At 37.1% G+C, this 23864-nt stretch overlaps 1 protein-coding gene across 2 annotated transcripts in view; it reads right to left on the reverse strand.

Annotated features, from left to right (window-relative positions):
• Positions 1-23864, reverse strand: part of HMGCLL1 (3-hydroxy-3-methylglutaryl-CoA lyase like 1) — a 156674-nt gene that overhangs the window by 101746 nt on the left and 31064 nt on the right. For both annotated transcript variants that reach the window (XM_002746663.6, XM_035295940.3), the window contains exons 2-3: positions 13935-14015; positions 13603-13710 (exon numbers count right to left, since the gene is read on the reverse strand). In XM_002746663.6, the coding sequence (XP_002746709.4) occupies positions 13603-13710; positions 13935-14015 (189 nt within the window). The remainder of the gene's footprint in view (positions 1-13602; positions 13711-13934; positions 14016-23864) is intronic.

The following is a 23864-nucleotide window of genomic DNA, read 5'->3' on the forward strand; positions in this document are numbered from 1 at the left end:
CCCCATTTTGTGGGCTGCAAGTTAAAGTGATTGCAATTTAGGAGGGAGTCTCCTTAAGAAAAAGAACACAAAAATATCCAACTATTGAAAATTTCATTAAAACTTATAATAGATGATCACATTGATAGGGCCTCTCCTACAGCCTGGAAGGGACCTCACCAAATCTTTTATGGTAATTTTCTTGTTTGTATCATATATTGAAGTTCTGTATAAACCTGACCAAAAAAATGTTTCATTGATAAAAACAGAAGTTTGGAAAATACCAGTTGGGGTAAAATTTCATATCTTGCTCAAAGCAATATCATCAAGATAGTCAAGGATGCTTTTGAAATACAGATTCATGGTGTCTGTAGTATTTCTGTTTCTACTCCAGAGATACTATCAACAAACAAGTGAGTTCAGTTTGCTATAGCCTATTATTGGTACATCCATAATATTTCCGAGTGTATCTCATGTTCATTAATTCTCTGTTTAATCAACTCTCCTAAATTTTGCTAGGAAGCAAACATAAACTCATGGACCTCTAAGCCCCCATTTCTTCTTCTCTCTAATATAGATTGTTAAGTAATGTTAAATATATATTTTTGAAGGATTCTTGCTTATCTTTGCCCCATCACCAACTCTGTAACCCAGGACAATATTTATTTCTCTTCAAAAGGAGTGTATAATTTCAGAAGTTATTTGTCTACAGTCTCCAGTAGCTGGATTAGATGCAACTGATAGTATTACTTTCTGAATGCAGGCATACAACAGGAAAGAGACATAGAGCATGCAATTTCTTCAACACATGCCATCGATTACTATAAAAATGTAAATAATGTGGTTTCAGACCCTATAACTCAAAACTCAATTTGAGCAGTAACTCCTCTTAAAGGCAATACATTTGTACGTTCAGTAATGAGAAAAAATGAGACTAGAGCTCTTCCTGACAACCCTGGGTGAAAATGCTCTAGCCAGCTATGAATAGCACTGTAGCCTGGGTACTGTAACCCTGTCTCATTCACAGACTTCTTGCACAAACCTCATATATCTTAGCCTCAGTAGCACAGAGGAAATCTTGGTCTGCTTGAAGAAGTAAGACAGTTTTAATAAATCACCGTCTTACAATAATAAACACAGGAAATCTCTGGAAAATTGAACATCCAGTTTTTTTTTCTACCCAATACCCTGACTTGGCTGCCAAAGCTAAAATAGACTGACACCATATTCACAAAAATTCTTAAGTCCAGAAGACTTGAAACTAATTTGGTCTTGTGTATAATTTCCTGTACTTCCTTACTCAGCATTACCTTTGTGTGCTAAAGACCTCTGTACTGCCCTCTATCGAGTGAAATGCGCATACTTCTCAAGAGTGACCAAAACAGAGGCAGACAGCGCGTACTCTCCAATTGTGTATGCAGGCAAGACATTTTAGTCATGATTCACAAATGTCTACAAGTATTCATTTTAAAATCAATAAAATAGAACCAAGCTACCAAAATGAACATGTGAGTTATAAACTGGGAGACCAATATTCTGGATAGAGAAACAAAAGTCATTTTATTCAATAACATTTCCTAGTTTCCTAAAATAAACATAATAAATATGCATTAGTTATTCCTTGTTCAGGTCAATGCCTTTTGTGACCACCCTCCTGGTCTTCCCATGTCAAAACAATTATGTCCTCAACATCCTTCTGAAATAGGGCAAGAAGTCTCAAAGCTCCCAGTATAATTTTCTTTCCACTCAACTGTGCTGCCTCTCATATATCATGTCTTTATGTTTGATAATAATACTGTCAGAGTTGTTATTTCCCATGCATGAAAACAGAAGTGATTTTTAAAATACTGTATCTAATTGTAGTTACTGTTTATAGACTATAAATGAAGTTTCTCTTCTATACTTACACTTCTTTCTGTAAGCCAACTTGCCCAGAGTGGAGAGTAGGCCTGAATTGTTTGAAGGAGACTAACTCATTGGTAATTAGACACTGGTAATAAGTAATGAGACAGGGGGGAAAAGGGTCTTATTACCACAACAAGCAATGGTATCACTGCAAATTTATGGTTTGACCATCGAATGGATCTGGAGATCTCTGTTTTGGTATAAGACACAACTTTAAAACCACTGGCCAGAGTGCTTGATGACAAGTTGTTTAATATACCCTGGTTACTAAGTTCTATTTTATAACTAATTTACACATATTCACTTGGTTTTAAAATACCATATGTATGAGTTTGAATTTTTTATTCATTTTGTTCCAATTATCTATTTTTACCTTACATTTACCTTATTAGGTACATACTATGGTTATTATTAGCAACTACTGATTATTCAACAAAGAACTTGTTTGGGTCCAACAAAGAATTCAATACATTTTGAATAGAGACACAATAAAAGCAATAAATGGGTGGGTGAATAAATTGAAACAATTCAAGACATAGAGAGATGAAAATACTTTGCCAAATCATACTATAAATAAGAGTCAGGTTTTTGTATTGCTCCACCAGAAAGCATGGGTTAAACAGACATAAAAAGTGATTAAAAAAAAAAAAAAAAAAAAAAAAACCTCAGGAAACCTGAAACCTGGAGCATCTGCGGTGGTGGTGGGTGGGGGAAAGACTATATTTGGGCTACTCAGAAATATATTTTTTACTATGTGTTGTGAGCAAAATTCAATATAAGATGCATCCATCTTGACTAATAATAGTGTTAAATTTATAAATAGATTCAACATTATAGCAGTATCAGAAGGTCTGAAATAAGTAGAATTAGTGCTGTAAGGTTATTAGCATGAATTTACTTCAACAAGTTGATATTTCAAAGTTCTTAATTATAGCCTATAAGCTTTTGCAATGACAAATTTAAATTTGTCCAAGACATTTATAAAATAAATAGCATTCTTCAAAGCATATCTTATATATTAACAATAAAAATACCAAATATCCATAGATGTTACAAAATATTCTATTATTCTAAAAATTATGATTCTAATCAGTGTTGATAGGTCAAATGTTCAAGATAAACAAATTTGGATAAAATTTTTAAAAGCAAAATCATATATTTTATGAAATAAGTTTTTTTATTTACAGGCATACTCTAAATAAAAAATGTATTCATATTATTTACATTCTTTTTCTTTTATCAAATTTAAAACAAGTGAAACATTAGCATGTATACATTTCAGTAATATGTAGGTTTTGACATGTAAAATCCATTGTCTAATGCCATACTGGGGATACGGTATTACTTTTGGCATTCATGTTTATCTTTCTAAGTCTCTTTGTTTACTACATATTCCTTCCAAAGGTCATCCCAGCAATTTAATCAGATAATTTTAAATAAAGGTGTGTGTTTCTAAAAATTAGAAAAATTATTTTTATTTCTAAAAATTATTTAAATAACTCTTTATGAACATCAGCCAAAACATGTCTTTAAAACTCATTATCTTAATTATTTAAAAATAACTGCTATGATATGTTTCATTTTCAGTGCTCAAGGATACATGGATAATGTATTCTTAAAAATGAGTGCTCCCAGAACATACTGAAAACTGGTGGGCTATCCAGATCATGCTTAATATCTTAATGCTTTAAAGTTTAATCTAGGTTTTGAGTAATGGATGTGATTCTCCAAGTGAGTAAGTTGTAACTCTGGCACACTGGAATTAAGTATTACTAAATGCGTTCATTCCGTCTAGTCTAGTCCCTAGAGCATACGCTGCATTTCCCAAAGTGGATTGCACTTAAGTGGCTTAGGAGTCAGATCAATGAAATGAGTTTACACTAAAATAATATCAACAATGTTCATCAACAGACTATTCAGAGTAATACAAAAAAGATCACTAATAAGTCAGAATCAAGTCTTTCTGAGCCAAACTGGACCTCTATTTGGTTTTTAAACAATTACATACAGACCTTTCAAATGTCAATGCATGCATATAGTTCTACAAGACCAAATTTTAAGATATTCTTCATCAGATACAAAAGTGGAATTTCAATGTGACCAAAACAGCTTTGAAAGGTTTTTTTCTCCTTTTCATGGAAAAGCTTATTTAAAAAATTGACCAACATGATGAACTCAATACAATTGGATAAAAGGTGAGGTGAAGCAGTGATACCCAACCCCCAGTCCAAAGACCAGCACTGGTCTGTTGTCGGTTGAGAACTAGGAACAGTGCCACACAGCAGAAGGTGAGCAGCAGGCAAGCAAGTGAAGCTTCATCTGTATTTACAGCCACTCCCTATCACACACTTTACCTCCTGAGCTTCACCTCCTGTCTGTTGAGCCACTGCATTACATTCTCATACGAGTGTAAACCCTATGGTGAATTGGACATGTGAGGAATCTAGATTGTTCATTCCTTAGGAGATTCTCATGCCTGATGATCTGTCACTGTCTTTTATTATCCCCAGATGGGACCATTTCCTGCAATTTCCAATTGCAGGAAAACAAACTCAAGGCTCCTACTGATCCTACATTATGGTGAGTTGTATAATTATTTCATTATATATTACAATGTAATAATAATAGAAAAAAAGGTACAGTAAATGTAATGCACTTGAATCATCCAGAAACTGCCCGCTACCGTCTGTGTAAAAATCTTCTTCCACAAAATGATTCCTTTGTGCCAAAAGGGTTGGGGACCTTTGAAGTAGAATATTTTATTTTAATATTATGTTTTGGTTATTTTTATAAATCTAAGAACAAAGAAAACCTAACTTGTTAGTCAAAGCGTAATTAAACAAATTAGTTACCATCCTATTGAAAAGCAGTACATGCTGAGCATAATAATCTTTGAGTATAATATTTTTAGAATAGTGGGGGTAAAAAGGCCAAAAAACTTGAATTATATGTTCTGCTTGAAAATGTAAGTATATTAAACAATAAATTTTCTAACATTGTTTTCATTGTAAGCTTTGCTTTTTCTTAGGATATAGTAGTGGAACTATGTCTCAGCTAGAGTAGAAGTTGTTGAATGCTGGGTAATACCAAACAATGTTAGCAACAGATATTTTCCCCCATTTTATTTCAGATTAACCTTAAAAACGTTCAACGGGAAAAAAAAAATAGTTTCCACCATGACAACAAAAAAATGTTCACATTCTTTTCTGAGCGAGACAAAGGATGTTTTAAACATTTATAAATATGCTTTGGGCAACTGTTTCTGCAATGTAGTAGCAGTAGCAATGATGTGATTGTAGAGTGGGACAACTTTAAAGTATTGCATTTAGACTTAATCCCTACTTAAAAACACAGGAATTGATTAGCAGCCCCCACTCTTGACCAGAAGAATTCAGGAATTGATATGGTCACTATTTGTAAAGATACAGTAAATGATACCACTACTGGATAAGTAATAATTGTATAGGATATAAATCAAATACACTGCCACATTATAGAGAGTATCTAGTATTCAGAATATTTATTACTATATTAGTATCCAAAATATGTACTATTATATTATTTGCATTCAATAAGAGAAAAGTTTGTAAATTTAGAGAAGCATTTAACACAGCAACTTCAAATATTTCAGGGTGTTTTGTGCTAACAAAAGAGCAACAAAAATCTAATTGCTACTTTTCATTTCTAGAGCACATTGATATTTTGCTCTAAAAAGAGATCTTCCTAGTGTACATTATTTCATAAGTAAGTAGGTATTCATAATTTAAATATAGAGCTGAATGATATGTGCATGACAGATAAATCATAGAAGTTATAACAAACTCTGAAAAGCTGTCAGTACAGAGTTAGGACTTTGATGAACAGGTCTGGACATAAAAAACACAGCTTCAGAAACACATGGACATAATTTCATTCTACAGTGAAGACAGTGATTTGTGTGGCAGTGTGTGCTCACCGTTTTCAACACCTCTTAATCTCATTTAAAGCAAAACAAATTAATTGTATCAAGAGAATAGACAGGAGTAAGGTAAGTATTGGTAGCCATGACAGTGCTAAAATAGGTATTTTTTTTTTAAATGTGGGAGTTTTTTGGCTTATCTGTGAACTGTACTTATTATTTAATTATTAGTATGAAAAAGCATATAATTAGGGTAATTATTAGGCTAGTTTTAAAAACCTAAGTGGCAGTTTATAAAAAGGCCCAATGGTATTTCCTGTCCCACTGGCTTTTCCAGAATGCTGTGACCCAATATAAAGGTGGTGTCTGTCCCCTCCTTTTGAAACCCGGTGGGCTTTGCAACTGCCTCAACTAATAGATTATGAAAAAGTAATGCTATAAAATTTACAAGACTTGGTTATAAAGGTTTTGCCACATTTGCCTGCCCCTTAAGACACTCATCTTTGGAGCTGTGAGCCATTTATGTTAGGTATCTAAAGCTTCTGTGCTGTAATAAAGTCCAAAGTAACCCCTGCAGGAGACCACATAGAGAGGCTTTGAGAACACATGAAGAGAGAGGTAGACAGCAAGCCTGCAGCTGCCCCAGGCCCCTACCCTTGCTGTTCCAGCTCTGACCACGTCTGTCTCACTGTGAGTACCCAAGAAATCTCTAGCTAGAGCTACTCAATTGAGCCATTACTGAATTCCTGATACACAAATACCATAAGCAAAAACAAATTTTATCATTTGAAGCCATTAAATTTTAAGATTATTTGGTGTGCGGGTAATTAGAAGAACCAATACAAATTTACTAGCATTCAAGGATATGTAGCAATTACATATATTTGAACATGTACACTTGCACAAACACATGTAATATTTCCCACAAGCTGCATAGTCAGTGAAAACACATTAGATCAACCGAAGCAATGTAAAGAGTCTATGGTTCATGCCATTAAATACTGGGAACGAAAATTTGGTGACAAACAGTGTATACGCTTGTTTTCTATTTTCTTGAAGAGCTAACATGTTTTATCTATGTGGATCTAGCTCTCAGAGCACAGTTTTACCTACACTTAACTTTCAATGAGCATTTGAGATCATTTACTAAAGAACTAAGTGTCTTCATTCTTCTCTGAGACCAAATATTGGACAAACAGTAATTAGTTGTTATATAAGAATCTCAACCTGCTTGTATGAGTTGAAAAACAATATAAGCCTCATATATTTAGAAACAGAAAATGAACCATGACAACTCTTACAAGGACGAAACACGAGTGTGTGTACCTACTCTACCAATTCAGTAGAAAAGACAAAAATAGGAAGACTTCACCAAGAAATATTCTCAGTGATTTTAATTGACTGGTTCCTAAGGATAATTGAATAATTCAGCACATCTGCATCTCAAAAATATGTGGAAGACTCAGTTGCTGAGTAGGTCATCAGTTAAGTGAGAGTTGGGTCACAATATGGTTTTGACCTCTATGCTGGCATCTTAGTGTGTAGGAGAAAATAGTGTTCTATGCACAGAATTTAGTATTTTAAGTCAGGCTCATTTGGAGAGAATTTGGTTTAAGTCTCGCTCCCTCTTTCAACCTGCATTCTCCTCTCCCCAACTTATCTGGGCAAAGGACTCCTATAGCGCCAAGGAATAATAACTGTGTTCTTGGTAAATTTCATCAGGAACCTCTTTGGGAAGGTGACAGAGGCCAACTCATCAGGACTGTCATGGATGATGAGTCTTACTCTGGAACCTTTCCCAAATGTAAAGTTTTTCTGAGTGAACTGTGCCTTATAAGCAAGCAATCTGGGGGCTCTCTGCCTCTTTCTTTCTCTCTCACTCTCTCTTTCACCACCGCCCCCCCAACACGTATAAACGCCTCTTCAAAATTACATCCTTTGACTCTTCTCCACACCTACTTTGCTCAAAAAGAAAAGAGCTAGGAGGAGACATCAGGAATAGATTTGGTAGCAGAAGCTACAGCCTCCTGCATCTCATCAATGTAAATCTGAAATTTAAACTTCAGTCCAATAAATGTGTTTTCAATGCCAGTAAAGAGCCACTTGTATCACACACCTAAAGGAGAGTAGGGGTGAGTTTACACGTTACTTCTCTCTAACATTGTGCGTAGTCAGTCATTAGAGTGACTTGAAAATAATTATTAGTCTTTTACATATATTTCTTCCTACTTTTATAAAGAAAATCTATCTTCATTCTCTGCTGTTAAGACTTGTGACCCATCTAATCCAACAGTTAAAAAATAGCTAATCAGGGAGCAAATATTTTTAAACTAAATCTTTGCCTATGGCATATATAAATGTACAATTTTATATATATTTCATGTATTTTTATTTTTAAATAACTGATATTCACTTTATTTGCTGTGAATTAAAATATTTACAATCAAATGGCTAAATTAAAGATGAAGGTAAAACTCTAGTCCACTTTTTAATAGATTTTATTTATAGCTTAAATGGCTTACTACTAACAGCCACATTCCAAAGTTGCAATAAACTTTATCTATTTTTATAAACATGTTTCCTTTCTGGTGCTATTGTTCATTCCATCTAAGTGAGGGACTATCTGGACTTATTTCAAATGTTCTTATATTTCATGTCACTCTCAGGAAAGCTTTTTTCAGATAAGTTGTAAAGAATGTGTATTTTTTAATGACAGGTATTTTATCATCTCTAGCCATTCAGGTTATAGGTGTGGGATCCTGTTTTATATGGCACCCTGCTACTGTGGAACTTTTCTTTTAGCTGTTTGAGTTAGAAAGTCTTTGCCAAACAAAACAGTAGGAGGAAAACTGTAAAAAAGCTTTAAAATCCTAAAAAAAGAAATAAGTGATCAAACAGCAATCTAAACATCAACTAGAGGACTATTCCCATGACCTACGTTTGAAGGAAAAATATAAGATGCAGAGAATTAACAGAATGCCAATTTAGAGCCACACACATTGTCCTTAAAAGTAGAAATTATTTCAACCAATATATATGTAAGCTGTTGTTCTAAAATGATCGTCAAAAATCTCAGACGTTATTTTAAGTTAGACAAGTCCAACCTCATAAGATATTTTTTCTAAAATAAGAGAGTAATATCAAATTTTGAAAGAGAAATTTTAAAATGCTCTGCTCAGATAAGCTCAGTGAAATCTAAAATCAAATTGCAAAAGTAGAATACCCTCAATATTTGCCTTTGACAAATATTTGATACAACACATAGTAAGTGACTGATACAACTTTGGAAAATGAATTTTATATCTTTCTTGGATTCAGGCACACTGATCTTTTACAAGTTTGTGATTTATTTAAACCACTTAAAAATTTGGAATGTATGTAACCAGATGAATGTTAAAGTAAAATATATAACATAGTCTTTAGTATTTGAAAGGCAGAGTGTCTTCAATTATTCAACTTGAGCTCAACTCAATACTGTAAGTATACATATACTTTAACCTTCAGAATAAAGGCTGGTTATCAGAAAAGGCAGTTAACTTGTGTAGAGCTCAAGATCAGCCAGTAAGTCTATTAGTCAGCCATTCCCTTAAGTAACAGCAGTGAGCACTGGTCAGGAGTCAGGTGCTCTGGGCTGTGGGCATTCATACACAGGGACAATTCACGTGCCTTATAATCTCCAACACTCCAGCACTGCGGGCATTGCTTCTGGGATTTCCAGGGTTCAGAGAGGTTAAGTCACTTACTCAAGTTCAAGGCAGAATGTGAACAGGGACACAGTTTTAGAAGCACTTCCTCTCACCACAGCTGTCCTCAAAATCTATGTGAGGGAATTCAGTCACTTATTTGGTAATACTTTGAGCCCAGGAAGAGTTCATTAAATTTCAATAGGTTAAGCCCTAAATTCAACTTGGGAACAAACCCAGAATAAATCATATCATTTTATAGTCCCATCACATATATCTACTTAATGTGAGGTCAGGAAGCATTTTCCAATTACTTCTCACAAAAGGACTGCCTTTTTCTTTCTTTTGTCCATCTTTTCACTTAACTAGCTATGCAAGAAGTGTGGCCTTCTAAAAAGGATTTCCCCTTCATCCTTCTTGATGTCACTGGGTATGTCCTAAATCAGTTTTAAAAACAATCTCTCATCAATTTCCACTATTGCACAATATGAGAATATGGCCATGAACATTACTATAGGAAAGACTATTTTGTAGGCAGCTTTATAAAACTGCTGAGAAATAAGAGAAGTTCAAAGATGGCTAGCAATATTTAGTATTTGAAATATAACTTTGGTTGGTCAATATTTGTTAAATAATATTAGCAAAATCTATTCTCTATCATAACATTAATTCTAAAGTTATAGTAGCCTGTCTAGTTTCTCTCCAGCAATAATCAAATACATGAAATTAGAAAAACTATATCAAAAACAGAAGTAACTTGATGAAGATAAAAAGAATAAAAAGGTATAGCATTCGTTTAAAATTATTAGTGGCTAGTGAAATAATAGCTAGCATTTTGCAAATTGACAATTTTAAGATCATATGTCTAGCTTAATCAAGCTAGTAGTGTTGTCCTAAAAAATATTTTTGCGACCTTCATTGTACAGGACCACATACATGAACAAAGTGAGAGTCAATTGCTCATACCAGAGAATTGAAAGTAATATGGTATTGTTCTCTCAGGCTGATTGATTCATTATTTATTTTACAATTATTTATTGAGCACAAACTTACTGTACCAAGAAATGGGTATACAGTGATGAGGAAAAGATTAAAAATACATAAACAATCAGTACTTTTATAATATTTATGGTACAGGTAGTGACTAATCAAAAATATTTACATATTTTATATGTACAGATACATGTATAGTATCTATGTATACACCATAAACAGTGACAATAGGATAAAGAAAATTAGTTTCTTTTGAGGATAAAGGTAACCCTCTGTGAAATGTGACATATTACTACTACTCTTAATCCTCTTGTGGCTTCTGTTACTTCAAATGTAGTACAATTAAAAAGCCTTTCATGTTTTGAGCCTTGTTGACCTAATTGAGTTCTAACTGCAGAGAAACGCAGAAATGTAGATGTACATAAGCAAGTATAGGTAAAATGCTATATGGACAAAGAGCAGGACATGTAAAAAGCGGGTAAGAAGCAGTTTGGTTTAGCAGTAACTTCCACAGAATAATATGGTTAACAGTACTACAGTTAAAGCTAAAGGGGAAAAAATGGGACCAGGTGTAGACAGTCTTGAATACCCAACCAGTTTCTAGGCTTTGTCAATGGAAAGAAGGGACCCATTAAAGAACTCAGAATGTGACTTTGAGACCTAAAGACAGAAATGTCATTTGACCCAGCAATCCCATTACTGTGTATATACCCAAAGAAATATAAATCATTCTATCATAAAGACATATGCATCTGAATATTAATTGCAGCACTATTCACAATAGTAAATACATGTAATCAACCCAAATGCCCATAAATGTTAGAATGGATAAACATAATTTAGTACATATATACCATGGAATACTATGCAGCCATAAAAAGAATGAAGTCATGTTCTTTGCAGGGATGTGGATGAAGCTGAAGGCCATTATCGAACACCTTAACACCTTAACTAACACAGGAATACAAAACCAAATACTGCGTGTTCTCACTTATAAGTGGGAGCTAAATGGTGAGGACACATGGACATACGGAGGGGAACAACACACACTGGGGCCTATGGAAGAGTTGAGAGTGGGGGAAGGGAGAGGATAAGGAAAAATAAGTAATGGATAGTAGGCTTAGGACCTAAGTGATGAAACAATCTGTACAACAAACGCCAGATCTGTACCTAAGTTACAAACCTGCACTTGTACCCCTGAACTGAAAAAGAAAAAAAAAAAGAAAGGGGGAGAAGGGAAGGAAGGAGGAAGGGAGGGAGGGGGGGAGGGAGGGAGGGAGGGACGGACTTCCTTGTGATGGGACTATAAAATGAAATGCTTTATTCTAGGTTTGTTCCCTAGTTATGAATAAAATTCAAAAGATTAATTCATAAAAGGAAAGAAGGAGGGAAGGAAGGGAGGGAGGGTGGAAGGAAGGAAGGAAGGAAGGAAGGAAGGAAGGAAGGAAGGAAGGAAGGAAGGGAAGGAAAACAAATATGCCTTTCTGAAAGCTAATATTTCTGGAAGATTATCTTACAAGGAAAGTATAAAGAAGGAGAAACTGCTTATGAATACCATTTAAGAGACTACTGCAATAATATTTAATGAAACTCTGAATCACTAACGTATCAATGGGACTGAAAAGAAGAGACAAGTATAGGCCATATTGAAAACGAAGACATTTCACACATCGGTGTCTGCTGTGGACTGAATGTGTTTGCATCTTCTCAAAATTCTTATGTTCAAATTTTAACCTGTAATGTGATGATATTAAAAGGAGGGGTCTTTGAAAGATAATTAGGTGATGGGGGTGAAGCCCTCATGAATAGTATTAGTGACATGATAAGAAGAGACATGGGTGTGCTCCCTGTCTGCTCTCCACCGTATGAAGATACAATGAGAATGTGGCCATCCGCAAATAAGGAAGTGGGTGTTCACCAGATGTGGGATCTGCCAGTGCCTAAACATTGGACTTCCCAGCTTCTAGAACTAAGAAATAATTATCCTGCTGTTTAAGCTACCCAGTCTCTGCTATTCTGTTATATATGGTCAGTATCCCTAACTGACCATTGACAATAATGGGGTACAAAGACAGCTCTTTAAAGATTCAAGTCCAGGGTTTTAGAGGAAAGAGTTGCACTGCTGGCATGAAGCAGTATGGAAAATAAATTTGATTTTAACCCAGTAAGATTGAGGTGGCGATGGTACATCCACCTGAAGCTTATCAGGGAAGGCAGGACTAGAAATGCAAATGTGTTGTCCTCAAAGATGTGACTGTTAGTGTTGGAAAGATAGCCAAAGAAAAGAGGATAGGCTGAGAAAAGTACTGAAAACAGAATCTTAGCAGAGCCTTAAACTAAGAGGTGAAGAGAGATGTCAGAGATGACAGAGAAAGACCAATTGGGAAAATCCCTGATTCATTAGAGAATAATGGAAACTAAGGAAATGGTATCAAGAGTAGTTGGTGAAACTAACTGCTGTGGAGAAGTTAAGGGATCCAAGGACTGGGATGAGGAAGAGAGAGCATCTCACTGGTTGCTGATTATTAGTGATGTTTCAAAGATCAGTCAAGTTTCAGAAGTGATAACTGCTGCCACATGCCAGAAAACTTGAGAGAGAGCTCTATCATTTAGTCATCTTTCAAGGCAAAATTCTAGATGACTCTGCTTTGTCTTCAGTTATCTATTTGATGCTGTGTCCCTATAGCAAATACAAGTGTCAAAAAAAAAAAAAAGCAAAGAAAACGGAGTATGTCTCTCCATTTCTCACTCTTTAATGTGGGATTCTAGAAGGAAGCTATCAGGATACTTAGTATCATTGGCTTCTAACAGACAAAATGAGTAATGTATTCAGAGATGTTCAGATTATTTAGAAAGTCAGCCATAAAATGATAAAGATAGGGCAGACCCCTAAAATGCTATTTCAAGGCCTTGTCCCCTATTCATTATATTGAACCAAACTCACACAGACTTAGTATAAAGTTCTAGGTAACTTTTAGGATGTCATCAAAGGGTGTTTATTTAATCATATCACAGTCCACAGGCTAATATTTTGTAAGAATATGGAAAGTTAGTAATTATATCAAGTTAATATCACAGTATTTACTAAATAATTTTTGGTAAAGTTGAATTAGGATCTAATTAAGAATTTGTGGGTTTACATACCTGTGGTACCCATTTGGAAGACACAAAGCTAGTCACTTCTATTACAGACAAGCCAGTTTGGGAAAGTCGATTGATAAATTCAATTTTTGTATCTGTAGGAACTATAACCTATAAAAACAAAAGAAAATATTTTATAAGTTAATTATATAGGGTCTATTGAAGCACAAACAGAAAATTCCTAAGTCAAAGTGAGTATTAATTGTAATTTATAAATTCAGGTAGCAAGGGACAAAAAATACATAATCATGTAACATATGAAATGCATGTCAATCTTTAAAATCTTAAACCTCTTAGTATTTAGACAGCATTTGAAATAAATGGTGTAAGACTACCTTTTCATTCTGCAATCCATCCCTAGGTCCAACTTCCACTATCTTAACAAACTCAGGGAGTCCAGGTAACTGGGATGTTTCCTGAAATGAAAAACACAAGGACAAGAAAATATAACTTTTAGATTGTTACACTTGTTTATTTGAAAAGTCAAACAATTGCACTTTCTTATACTCTTACCCCAGAGAGTTAAAATAGTGAGAAATCAGCACAATGATATCATAAAAATACACTATTTACATTGCTTGCAACATGAAGTCTTTTTTTTCTTATAACCAAGTGATATTTAGCCTAGTTGTGAATAAAATTCAAAAGATTAATTAATAAAATAGAATTGTAGAATATTTACTCAGGACCTAAAGAGCAAATCTGTTGGGTGATTCTGTGTATGATGATAAATTGGCCACCATTAAGTGTATTTAAAAATTACATATTGGTCAGTTGCATTGGCTCATGCCTGTAATCCCAGAACTTTGGGAGGTTGAGGTAGGCGGAGCACAAGGTCAGGAATTTGAAAGCAGCCTGGCCACCCCATCTCTACTAAAAATACAAAAAACGAACTGAGCGTGGTGGTGGGCACCTGTAATCCCAGCTATTTTGAGGCTGAAGCAGGAGAATTGCCTGAACTTGGGAGGCGGAGGTTGCAGTGAGCTGAGATCACACCACTGCACTACACCCCGGTGCCACAGTACGAAACTCCGTCTCAACAACAGTAACAACAACAAAAATTACATCTTAAGCCAGGTGCTGTGGCTCATGCTTGTGATCCCAGCACTTTGGGAGGCTGAGGCATATGAATTGCTTGAGCCCAGGAGATTGAGACCAGCCTGGGCAACATAGTGAAACCTCATCGCTATTAAAAAAAAAAAATATATATATATATATATATATATATATGTTAGCCAGGCATAGTGGTGGTGCATCCTGTAATCTCAGGTACTCTATTTGGGAGGCTGGGGTGGGAGAATTGCTTGGGTCCAGGAGATCAAGGCTGCAGTGAGGAGTGATTGTGCCACTGCATTCCAGCCTGGGTGACACAACAAGACCCTGCCTCAAAAAAATAAAATTACATCTTTAAGTTGTAAGACTACTACTTCCACAAAGAGGAACACAAGATGCCATCCTCTATATCTTGAACTTGAATGTGGATTTAGTTTTGAAGACTGGGCCCAGAAAACTGAGAAGTAGAGAAGACAGTGTGCTGTTTAATTATTTATTTTTTTAATTGTACTTTAGTTTCTGGGGTAGACGTGCAGATCATGCAGGACAGTTGCATAGGTACATACATGGCAATGTGGTTTGCTGCCTCCATCCCTCTGTCATCTATATCTGGCATTTTTCCCCATGTTATCTCTCCCCTACTCCCCACCTCCTGCTCTCCTTCCCCAATCCCCCCATCAGTGTGTAATGCTCCCCTCCCTGTGTCCATGTTTTCTCATTGTTCATCACCCGCCTATGAGTGAGAACATGTAGTGTTTGATTTTTCTGTTCTTGTGTCAGTTTGCTGAGAATGATGGTTTCTAGATTCATCCATGTCCCTACAAAGGACACAAACTCATCATTTTTCATGGCTGCATAGTATTCCATGGTGTATCCGTGCCACATTTTCCCTTTCCAGTCTACCATCGATGGGCATTTGTACTGGTTCCAGGTCTTTGCTAAACAGTGCCACAGTGAACATACGTGTGCATATGTCTTTATAATAAAATGATTTATAATCCTTTGTATATATACCCAGTAATGGGATTGCTGGGTCAAATGGAATTTCTATTTCTAGGCGCTTGAGGATTCGCCACACTGTCTTCCACAATGGTTGCTGTTTATTTTTTTCTGTGTCACACAGCACAGTTACCAGCTAAGTGCCACTTCCTGAAAGATAGACCCCTAGTGGAACCTAAACCACAGGAACCCACTGGGAGCAGCCTAGCTCCAGCCAAATGTAGCAAACACCTTGTTCTACCTCTTGCTAAAATCTGAGCTGGCAAATGGTCTGGTTTCTGAAACCTCTGCCCCTAGACTAGGTATTATGGATCTCGTGTAGAAGATATATTTGCCCTCTAAATATGCCCATTTAGAAGGCTGTTATTTAAAATAGGGGGAAAATGAAACAGCTTTTGAAATTTTATATTGCAGTTAAAATCAGAAGCATACTTCATCTCTTCAGACTGTACCAACATAATCTCTTGGTACCCCTGAGTCGGCTCAGTTGAGTTTGGGTAACCATTATCAAGTTCTTCAAGAGGATAGTTGACAGAATCAGCCCAGCCCCACAGAATCTGTGTTTAAAAGGTTTTTGTTTGCTTGTTTTTGCCTTTCATCAGGAATGATAAATTCAAGCCAACCAGTTATTGTCTCACTCTGTCCTTGTAAAAATTACAGCATACATGAGTAAGGTGGCTGTTTTGAATGCAGAACCAAATTCAAGTCAGTGGCACAAAAACATATTCAAGAACCATTTTTAGGGTCCATAGCTTTTACTGGTATTATCAGCATTCTGAGCTATCAGCAAAGAAACCCTGATGGTGCTGGTTACAATATTTACGGATCACTCTCCACTATACCCATGAAATTAGGCAATTCAATAGCAGAAAAGCAACCTAGAAGAAAAAGAATGTTCATTTCTGCATTTTCTGTGCAGGTTGTGATGCATGAAGTTGACCTGAGAGAGTGGAGGGATGAGAGGAAGGCCTGGGGTTCCTCAGCTTTAGACTCCATTTGGATGACAATCATGAAATCAGGCCTAATTTACAAGGTGTCTATAATAATAATAGTATAGAATAATGAGTATGTTATGATAATTATATAATTATAATAATTCATATGAAAGTAATGAATCGTTCAACAAAAACTCTTGCCCATAACTAGCTTACATTTTAGTGCTACAGCGATCTGGAAGCAACTGTGAGGCAGGGATGGGGAGGGATGTTTTTCTTATACACTGAATATATGAAAATTAATGAATGATTTGTAAGTTACAAGGAATTGAGTTGTGTTTTACTGCAGTCTGGAGAAGTTAAAAACATACTCCTTAAACAGGCCAATAGTCTAAAATTTATTTTTATGGCATTTAACGTCCTATGTTACAGAGCTCAGTGTATCCTGTTTAATATGCAGTATGGTGTATGATACTAGTGAAAAAACAAAAGATGTTTTATCCAGAGTGAATGTTTCAAAAGGCTATGTTTTATGGCTGAATGTATGCCCACATTTGGCATCAGATTTCTAATGGTTCACTTTCATAGAGTAACAACAAAAGAAACACTATCTTGCATTTATAGGTTACTTTACTTTTCCAAAGAACTTTTCTATCTACATTTCATCTGTGAAGCTACTCTGTGAAGTAGGCAGACCTGAGAGATTAAATGACTTCCTAAGTTTACCTATCTAAGTTCCCTGGCTCTTATTCTAGTTTTCTTTAGGTTAAGATTAAATACATCACAAACTATTGAGTTATGGTTGAAGAAAATAATAATGAATCATTCTTTTATACAGAACATAAGTAATGTGCTTCACTCACATTTTTCAATCTTACATAAAATTAAATGGAAGGAGTATTTTGAAGGGGATTTCTCTGAAATCTTTAGAGAGTGTGTGGGTGTATGCCAGTGTGTATGCTTCTGTGTGTAACATATACATTTCTCAGCAATAATAATGAATGACTTCTATATATATAATCAACCCTTTTCATGGTGATAGATATTATTGCTTATTAGTCACCCTACAAATTCTGCTTTTTTCCCCTAGGAAAATAATATCGTCTATAGTAGAAATTTCTAGACAGATTTGCTTAGGTTTCATTAACTTCATTTTCTTTTTTTAATTTTTTATTGGATTATAGGTTTTGGGGTACATGAGCAGAGCATGCAAGACAGTTGCGTAGGTACACACATGGCAGTGTGCTTTGCTTTTCTTCTCCCCTTCACCCACATTTGGCATTTCTCCCCAGGCTATCCCTCCCCACCTCCCCCTCCCACTGGCCCTCCCCTTTTCCCCCCAATAGACCCCAGTGTTTAGTACTCCCCTTTCTGTGTCCATGTGTTCTCATTTTTCATCACCCACCTATGAGTGAGAATATGCGGTGTTTCATTTTCTGTTCTTGTGTCAGTTTGCCGAGGATGATGTTCTCCAGATTCATCCATGTCCCTACAAATGACACGAACTCATCATTTCTGATTGCTGCATAATATTCCATGGTGTATATGTGCCACATTTTTCCAATCCAGTCTATTATCAATGGGCATTTGGGTTGATTCCAGGTCTTTGCTATTGTAAACAGTGCTGCAATGAACATTCGTGTACATGTGTCCTTATAGTAGAACGATTTATAGTCTTTTGGATATATACCCAGTAATGGGATTGCTGGGTCAAATGGAATTTCTATTTCTAAGGCCTTGAGGAATCGCCACACTGTCTTCCACAATGGTTGAACTAATTTACACTCCCACCAACAGTGTAAAAGTGTTCCTTTTTCTCCACATCCTCTCCAGCATCTGTTGTCTCCAGATTTTTTAATGATCGCCTTTCTAACTGGCGTGAGATGGTATCTCAATGTGGTTTTGATTTGCATCTCTCTGATGACCAGTGACGATGAGCATTTTTTCATATGATTGTTGGCCTCATATATGTCTTCTTTCTTAAAGTATCTGTTCATATCCTTTGCCCACTTTTGAATGGGCTTGTTTGTTTTTTTCCTGTAAATCTGTTTGAGTTCTTTGTAAATTCTGGATATCAGCCCTTTGTCAGATGGGTAGACTGCAAAAATTTTTTCCCATTCTGTTGGTTGCCGATCCACTCTAGTGACTATTTCTTTTGCCGTGCAGAAGCTGTGGAGTTTGATTAGGTCCCATTTGTCTATTTTGGCTTTTGTTGCCAATGCTTTTGGTGTTTTGTTCATGAAGTCCTTGCCTACTCCTATGTCCTGGATAGTTTTGCCTAGATTTCCTTCTAGGGTTTTTATGGTGCCAGGTCTTATGTTTAAGTCTTTAATCCATCTGGAGTTAATTTTAGTGTAAGGTGTCAGGAAGTGGTCCAGTTTCTGCTTTCTGCACATGGCTAGCCAGTTTTCCCAACACCATTTGTTAAACATGGAATCCTTGCCCCATTGCTTGTTTTTGTCAGGTTTATCAAAGATTGTATAGTTGTATGTATGTTGTGTTGCCTCCGGTGCCTCTGTTTTGTTCCATTGGTCTATATCTCTGTTTTGGTACCAGTACCATGCTGTTTTGATTACTGTAGCCTTGTAGTATAGTTTGAAATCCGGTAGTGTGATGCCCCCCGCTGTGTTCTTTTTGCTTAGAATTGACTTGGCTATGCGGGCTCTCTTTTGGTTCCATATGAAGTTCATGGTGGTTTTTTCCAGTTCTGTGAAGAAAGTCAATGGTAGCTTGATGGGGATAGCGTTGATTCTGTAAATTACTTTGGGCAGTATAGCCATTTTCACGATATTAATTCTTCCTAACCATGAACATGGAATGTTTCTCCATCTGTTTGTGTCCTCTCTGATTTCGTTGAGCAGTGGTTTGTAGTTCTCCTTGAAGAGGTCCCTTACGTTCCTTGTGAGTTGTATTCCAAGGTATTTTATTCTTTTTGTAGCAATTGCGAATGGCAGTTCGCTCTTGATTTGGCTTTCTTTAAGTCTGTTATTGGTGTAGACGAATGCTTGTGATTTTTGCCATTGATTTTATATCCTGAGACTTTGCTGAAGTTGTTTATCAGTTTCAGGAGTTTTTGGGCTGAGGCAATGGGGTCTTCTAGGTATACTATCATGTCGTCTGCAAATAGAGACAATTTGGCTTCCACCTTTCCTATTTGAATACCCTTTATTTCTTTTTCTTGCCTGATTGCTCTGGCTAGAACTTCCAGTACTATATTGAATAGGAGTGGTGAGAGAGGGCATCCTTGTCTAGTGCCAGATTTCAAAGGGAATGCTTCCAGTTTTTGCCCATTCAGTATATATTGGCTGTTGGTTTGTCATACATAGCTTTTATTACTTTGAGATACGTTCCATCGATACCGAGTTTATTGAGGGTTTTTAGCATAAAGGGCTGTTGAATTTTGTCAAATGCCTTCTCTGCGTCAATTGAGATAATCATGTGGTTTTTGTTTTTGGTTCTGTTTATGTGGTGAATTACGTTGATAGACTTGCATATGTTGAACCAGCCTTGCATCCCCGGGATGAATCCTACTTGATCATGATGAATAAGTTTTTTGATTTGCTGTTGCAATCGGCTTGCCAATATTTTATTGAAGATTTTTGCATCTATGTTCATCATGGATATTGGCCTGAAGTTTTCTTTTCTCGTTGGGTCTCTGCCAGGTTTTGGTATCAGGATGATGTTGGTCTCATAAAATGATTTGGGAAGGATTCCCTCTTTTTGGATTGTTTGAAATAGTTTTAGAAGGAATGGTACCAGCTCCTCCTTGTGTGTCTGGTACAATTCGGCTGTGATCCCGTCGGGACCTGGGCTTTTTTTGTGTGGTAGGCTCTTAATTGCTGCCTCAACTTCAGACCTTGTTATTGGTCTATTCATAGTTTCAGCTTCCTCCTGGTTTAGGCTTGGGAGGACACAGGAATCCAGGAATGTATCCATTTCTTCCAGGTTTACTAGTTTATGCGCATATAGTTGTTTGTAATATTCTCTGATGATGGTTTGAATTTCTGTGGAATCTGTGGTGATTTCCCCTTTATCATTTTTTATTGCATCTATTTGGTTGTTCTCTCTTTTATTTTTAATCAATCTGGCTAGTGGTCTGTCTATTTTGTTGATCTTTTCAAAAAACCAGCTCTTGGATTTATTGATTTTTTGAAGGGTTTTTCGTGTCTCAATCTCCTTCAGCTCAGCTCTGATCTTAGTAATTTCTTGTCTTCTGCTGGGTTTTGAGTTTTTTTGATCTTGCTCCTCTAGCTCTTTCAATTTTCACGATAGGGTGTCAATTTTGGATCTCTCCAGTCTCCTCATATGGGCACTTATTGCTATATACTTTCCTCTAGAGACTGCTTTAAATGTGTCCCAGAGGTTCTGGCACGTTGTGTCTTTGTTCTCATTGGTTTCGAAGAACTTCTTTATTTCTGCCTTCATTTCGTTGTTTACCCAGTCAACATTCAAGAGCCAGTTGTTCAGTTTCCATGAAGCTGTGCGGTTCTGGGTCGGTTTCTGAATTCTGAGTTCTAACTTGATTGCACTATGGTCTGAGAGGCTGTTTGTTATGATTTCAGTTGTTTTGCATTTGTTGAGCAGTGCTTTACTTCCAATTATGTGGTCAATTTTAGAGTAGGTGTGATGTGGTGCTGAGAAGAATGTGTATTCTGTGGATTTGGGGTGGAGAGTTCTGTAAATGTCCACCAGGTTTGCTTGCTCCAGGTCTGAGTTCAAGCCCTGGGTATCCTTGTTGATTTTCTGTCTGGTTGATCTGTCTAGTATTGACAGTGGAGTGTTAAAGTCTCCCACTATTATTGTGTGGGAGTCTAAGTCCTTTTGTAAGTCATTAAGAACTTGCCTTATGTATCTGGGTGCTCCTGTGTTGGGTCCATATATGTTTAGGATCGTTAGCTCTTCTTGTTGTATTGATCCTTTTACCATTATGTAATGGCCTTCTTTGTCTCTTTTGATCTTTGTTGCTTTAAAGTCTATTTTATCAGAGATGAGAATTGCAACTCCTGCTTTTTTTTGCTTTCCATTTGCTTGGTAAATCTTCCTCCATCCCTTTATTTTGAGCCTTTGTGTATCCTTGCATGTGAGATGGGTTTCCTGTATACAGCACACTGATGGGTTTTGGATTTTTATCCAATTTGCCAGTCTGTGTCTTTTGATTGGTGCATTTAGTCCATTTACATTTAGGGTTAATATTGTTATGTGTGAATTTGATACTGCCATTTTGATGCTAAGTGGCTGTTTTGCCTGTTAGTTGTTGTAGATTCTTCATTATGTTGAAGCTTTTTAGTATTCAGTGTGATTTTGGAATGGCTGGTACTGATTGATCTTTTCTATGTGTAGTGCCTCTTTTAGGAGCTCTTGTAAAGCAGGCCTGGTGGTGACAAAATCTCTGAGTACTTGCTTGTTCGCAAAGGATTTTATTCTTCCTTCACTTCTGAAGCTCAGTTTGGCTGGATATGAAATTCTGGGTTGAAAGTTCTTTTCTTTAAGAATGTTGAATATTGGCCCCCACTCTCTTCTGGCTTGTAGTGTTTCTGCCGAGAGATCTGCTGTGAGTCTGATGGGCTTCCCTTTGTGGGTGACCCGACCTTTCTCTCTGGCTGCCCTTAGTATTCTCTCCTTTATTTCAACCCTGTTGAATCTGACGATTATGTGCCTTGGGGTTGCTCTTCTTGCAGAATATCTTTGTGGTGTTCTCTGTATTTGCTGCAATTGAGTGTTGGCTTGTCTTGCTAGGTGGGGGAAATTTTCCTGGATGATGTCCTGAAGAGTATTTTCCAGCTTGGATTCATTCTCTTCGTCCCCTTCTGGTACACCTATCAAACGTAGGTTAGGTCTTTTCACATAGTCCCACATTTCTTGGAGACTTTGTTCATTCCTTTTTGCACTTTTTTCTCTGATCTTGGTTTCTCGTTTTATTTCATTGAGTTGGTCTTCGACTTCAGATATTCTTTCTTCTGCTTGGTCAATTCGGCTATTGAAACTTGTGTTTGCTTCGCGAAATTCTCGTATTGTGTTTTTCAGCTCCTTTAATTCATTCATATTCCTCTCTAAGGTATCCATTCTTGTTATCATTTCCTCGAATCTTTTTTCTAATCTTTTTTCAAGGTTCTTAGTTTCTTTGCATTGATTTAATACATGATCTTTTAGCTCACAAAAGTTTCTCATTATCCATCTTCTGAAGTCTAATTCCGTTATTTCGTCACAGTCATTCTCTGTCCAGCTTTGCTCCCTTGCTGGTGAGGAGTTTTGGTCCTTTCTAGGAGGCGAGGTGTTCTGGTTTCGGGTGCTTTCCTCCTTTTTGTGCTGGTTTCTTCCCATCTTTGTGGATTTGTCCACTGGTCGTCTGCATAGTTGCTGACTTTTCGTTTGGGTCTCTGAGTGGACACCCAGAATGTTGATGATGAAGTATTTCTGTTGCTTGGTTTTCCTTCTACCAGTCTAGCCCCTTCGCTGTATGACTGCTGAGGTCCGCTCCAGACCCTGCTTGTCTGGGGTGCACCTCTAGTAGCTGTGGCACAGCGAGGGATGCTACCAGTTTCTTTTTCTGCTCTCTTTGTCCCAGGATGATGCCTGCCTAATGTCAGTCTTTTGGATATAGAGGGGTCAGGGAGCTGCTTGAGGAGACAGTGTGTACTTTATAGGGGTTTAATTGCTGAGCTGTGCACTCTGTTGTTCATTCAGGGCTGTTAGGCTGCTATGTTTGATTCTGCTGCAACAGAGCTCATTAAAAAACCCTTTTTTTTTTTTTTCTCAAATGCTCTGTGTTGAGGGGTTTGGGCTTTATTTTTGGATGTCCGATCAGGTGTCCTGCCCAGCTAGAAGGCAGACTAGCCACTGTTTGGCTGCCGAGGCTCCGCCCTGCTGTTGTGTGATTCGCACTGTTCCTGCCAGCTCTGCTGTGGTCTCCGCCACGCCCTGCGGCGGAGTCTCTTTGTTGTAGTGTGTTGCCTCAGCAATGGCAGGCTGCGTCAGCAGTGGGCGTGTATCTCAGTAGGGACGGGTTGCCTCGGCAACGGCTGGCTGTGTCAGCAATGGGCGTGTATCTCAGTTGGGGCGGGTTGCCTCGGCAACGGCTGGCTGCGTCAGCAGTGGGCGTGTATCTCAGTTGGGGTGGGTTGCCTCGGTAGTGGTGGACGCCCCTCCCCCACAGAGCGTCTCGGACCGTCTGCTCGGGATAGTTTGAAATCACGGTTTTGTCCCTGCAATCCCCTGGGCTGGCCTACTGTCCAAGTCTCGTTCAGTCTCAAGTCCAGCCCTCTCAAGTCTCAGGTTGCC

The sequence above is a fragment of the Callithrix jacchus genome, chromosome 4, assembly GCF_049354715.1.
Source record: "Callithrix jacchus isolate 240 chromosome 4, calJac240_pri, whole genome shotgun sequence".
Classification (NCBI taxonomy): domain Eukaryota; kingdom Metazoa; phylum Chordata; class Mammalia; order Primates; family Cebidae; genus Callithrix; species Callithrix jacchus.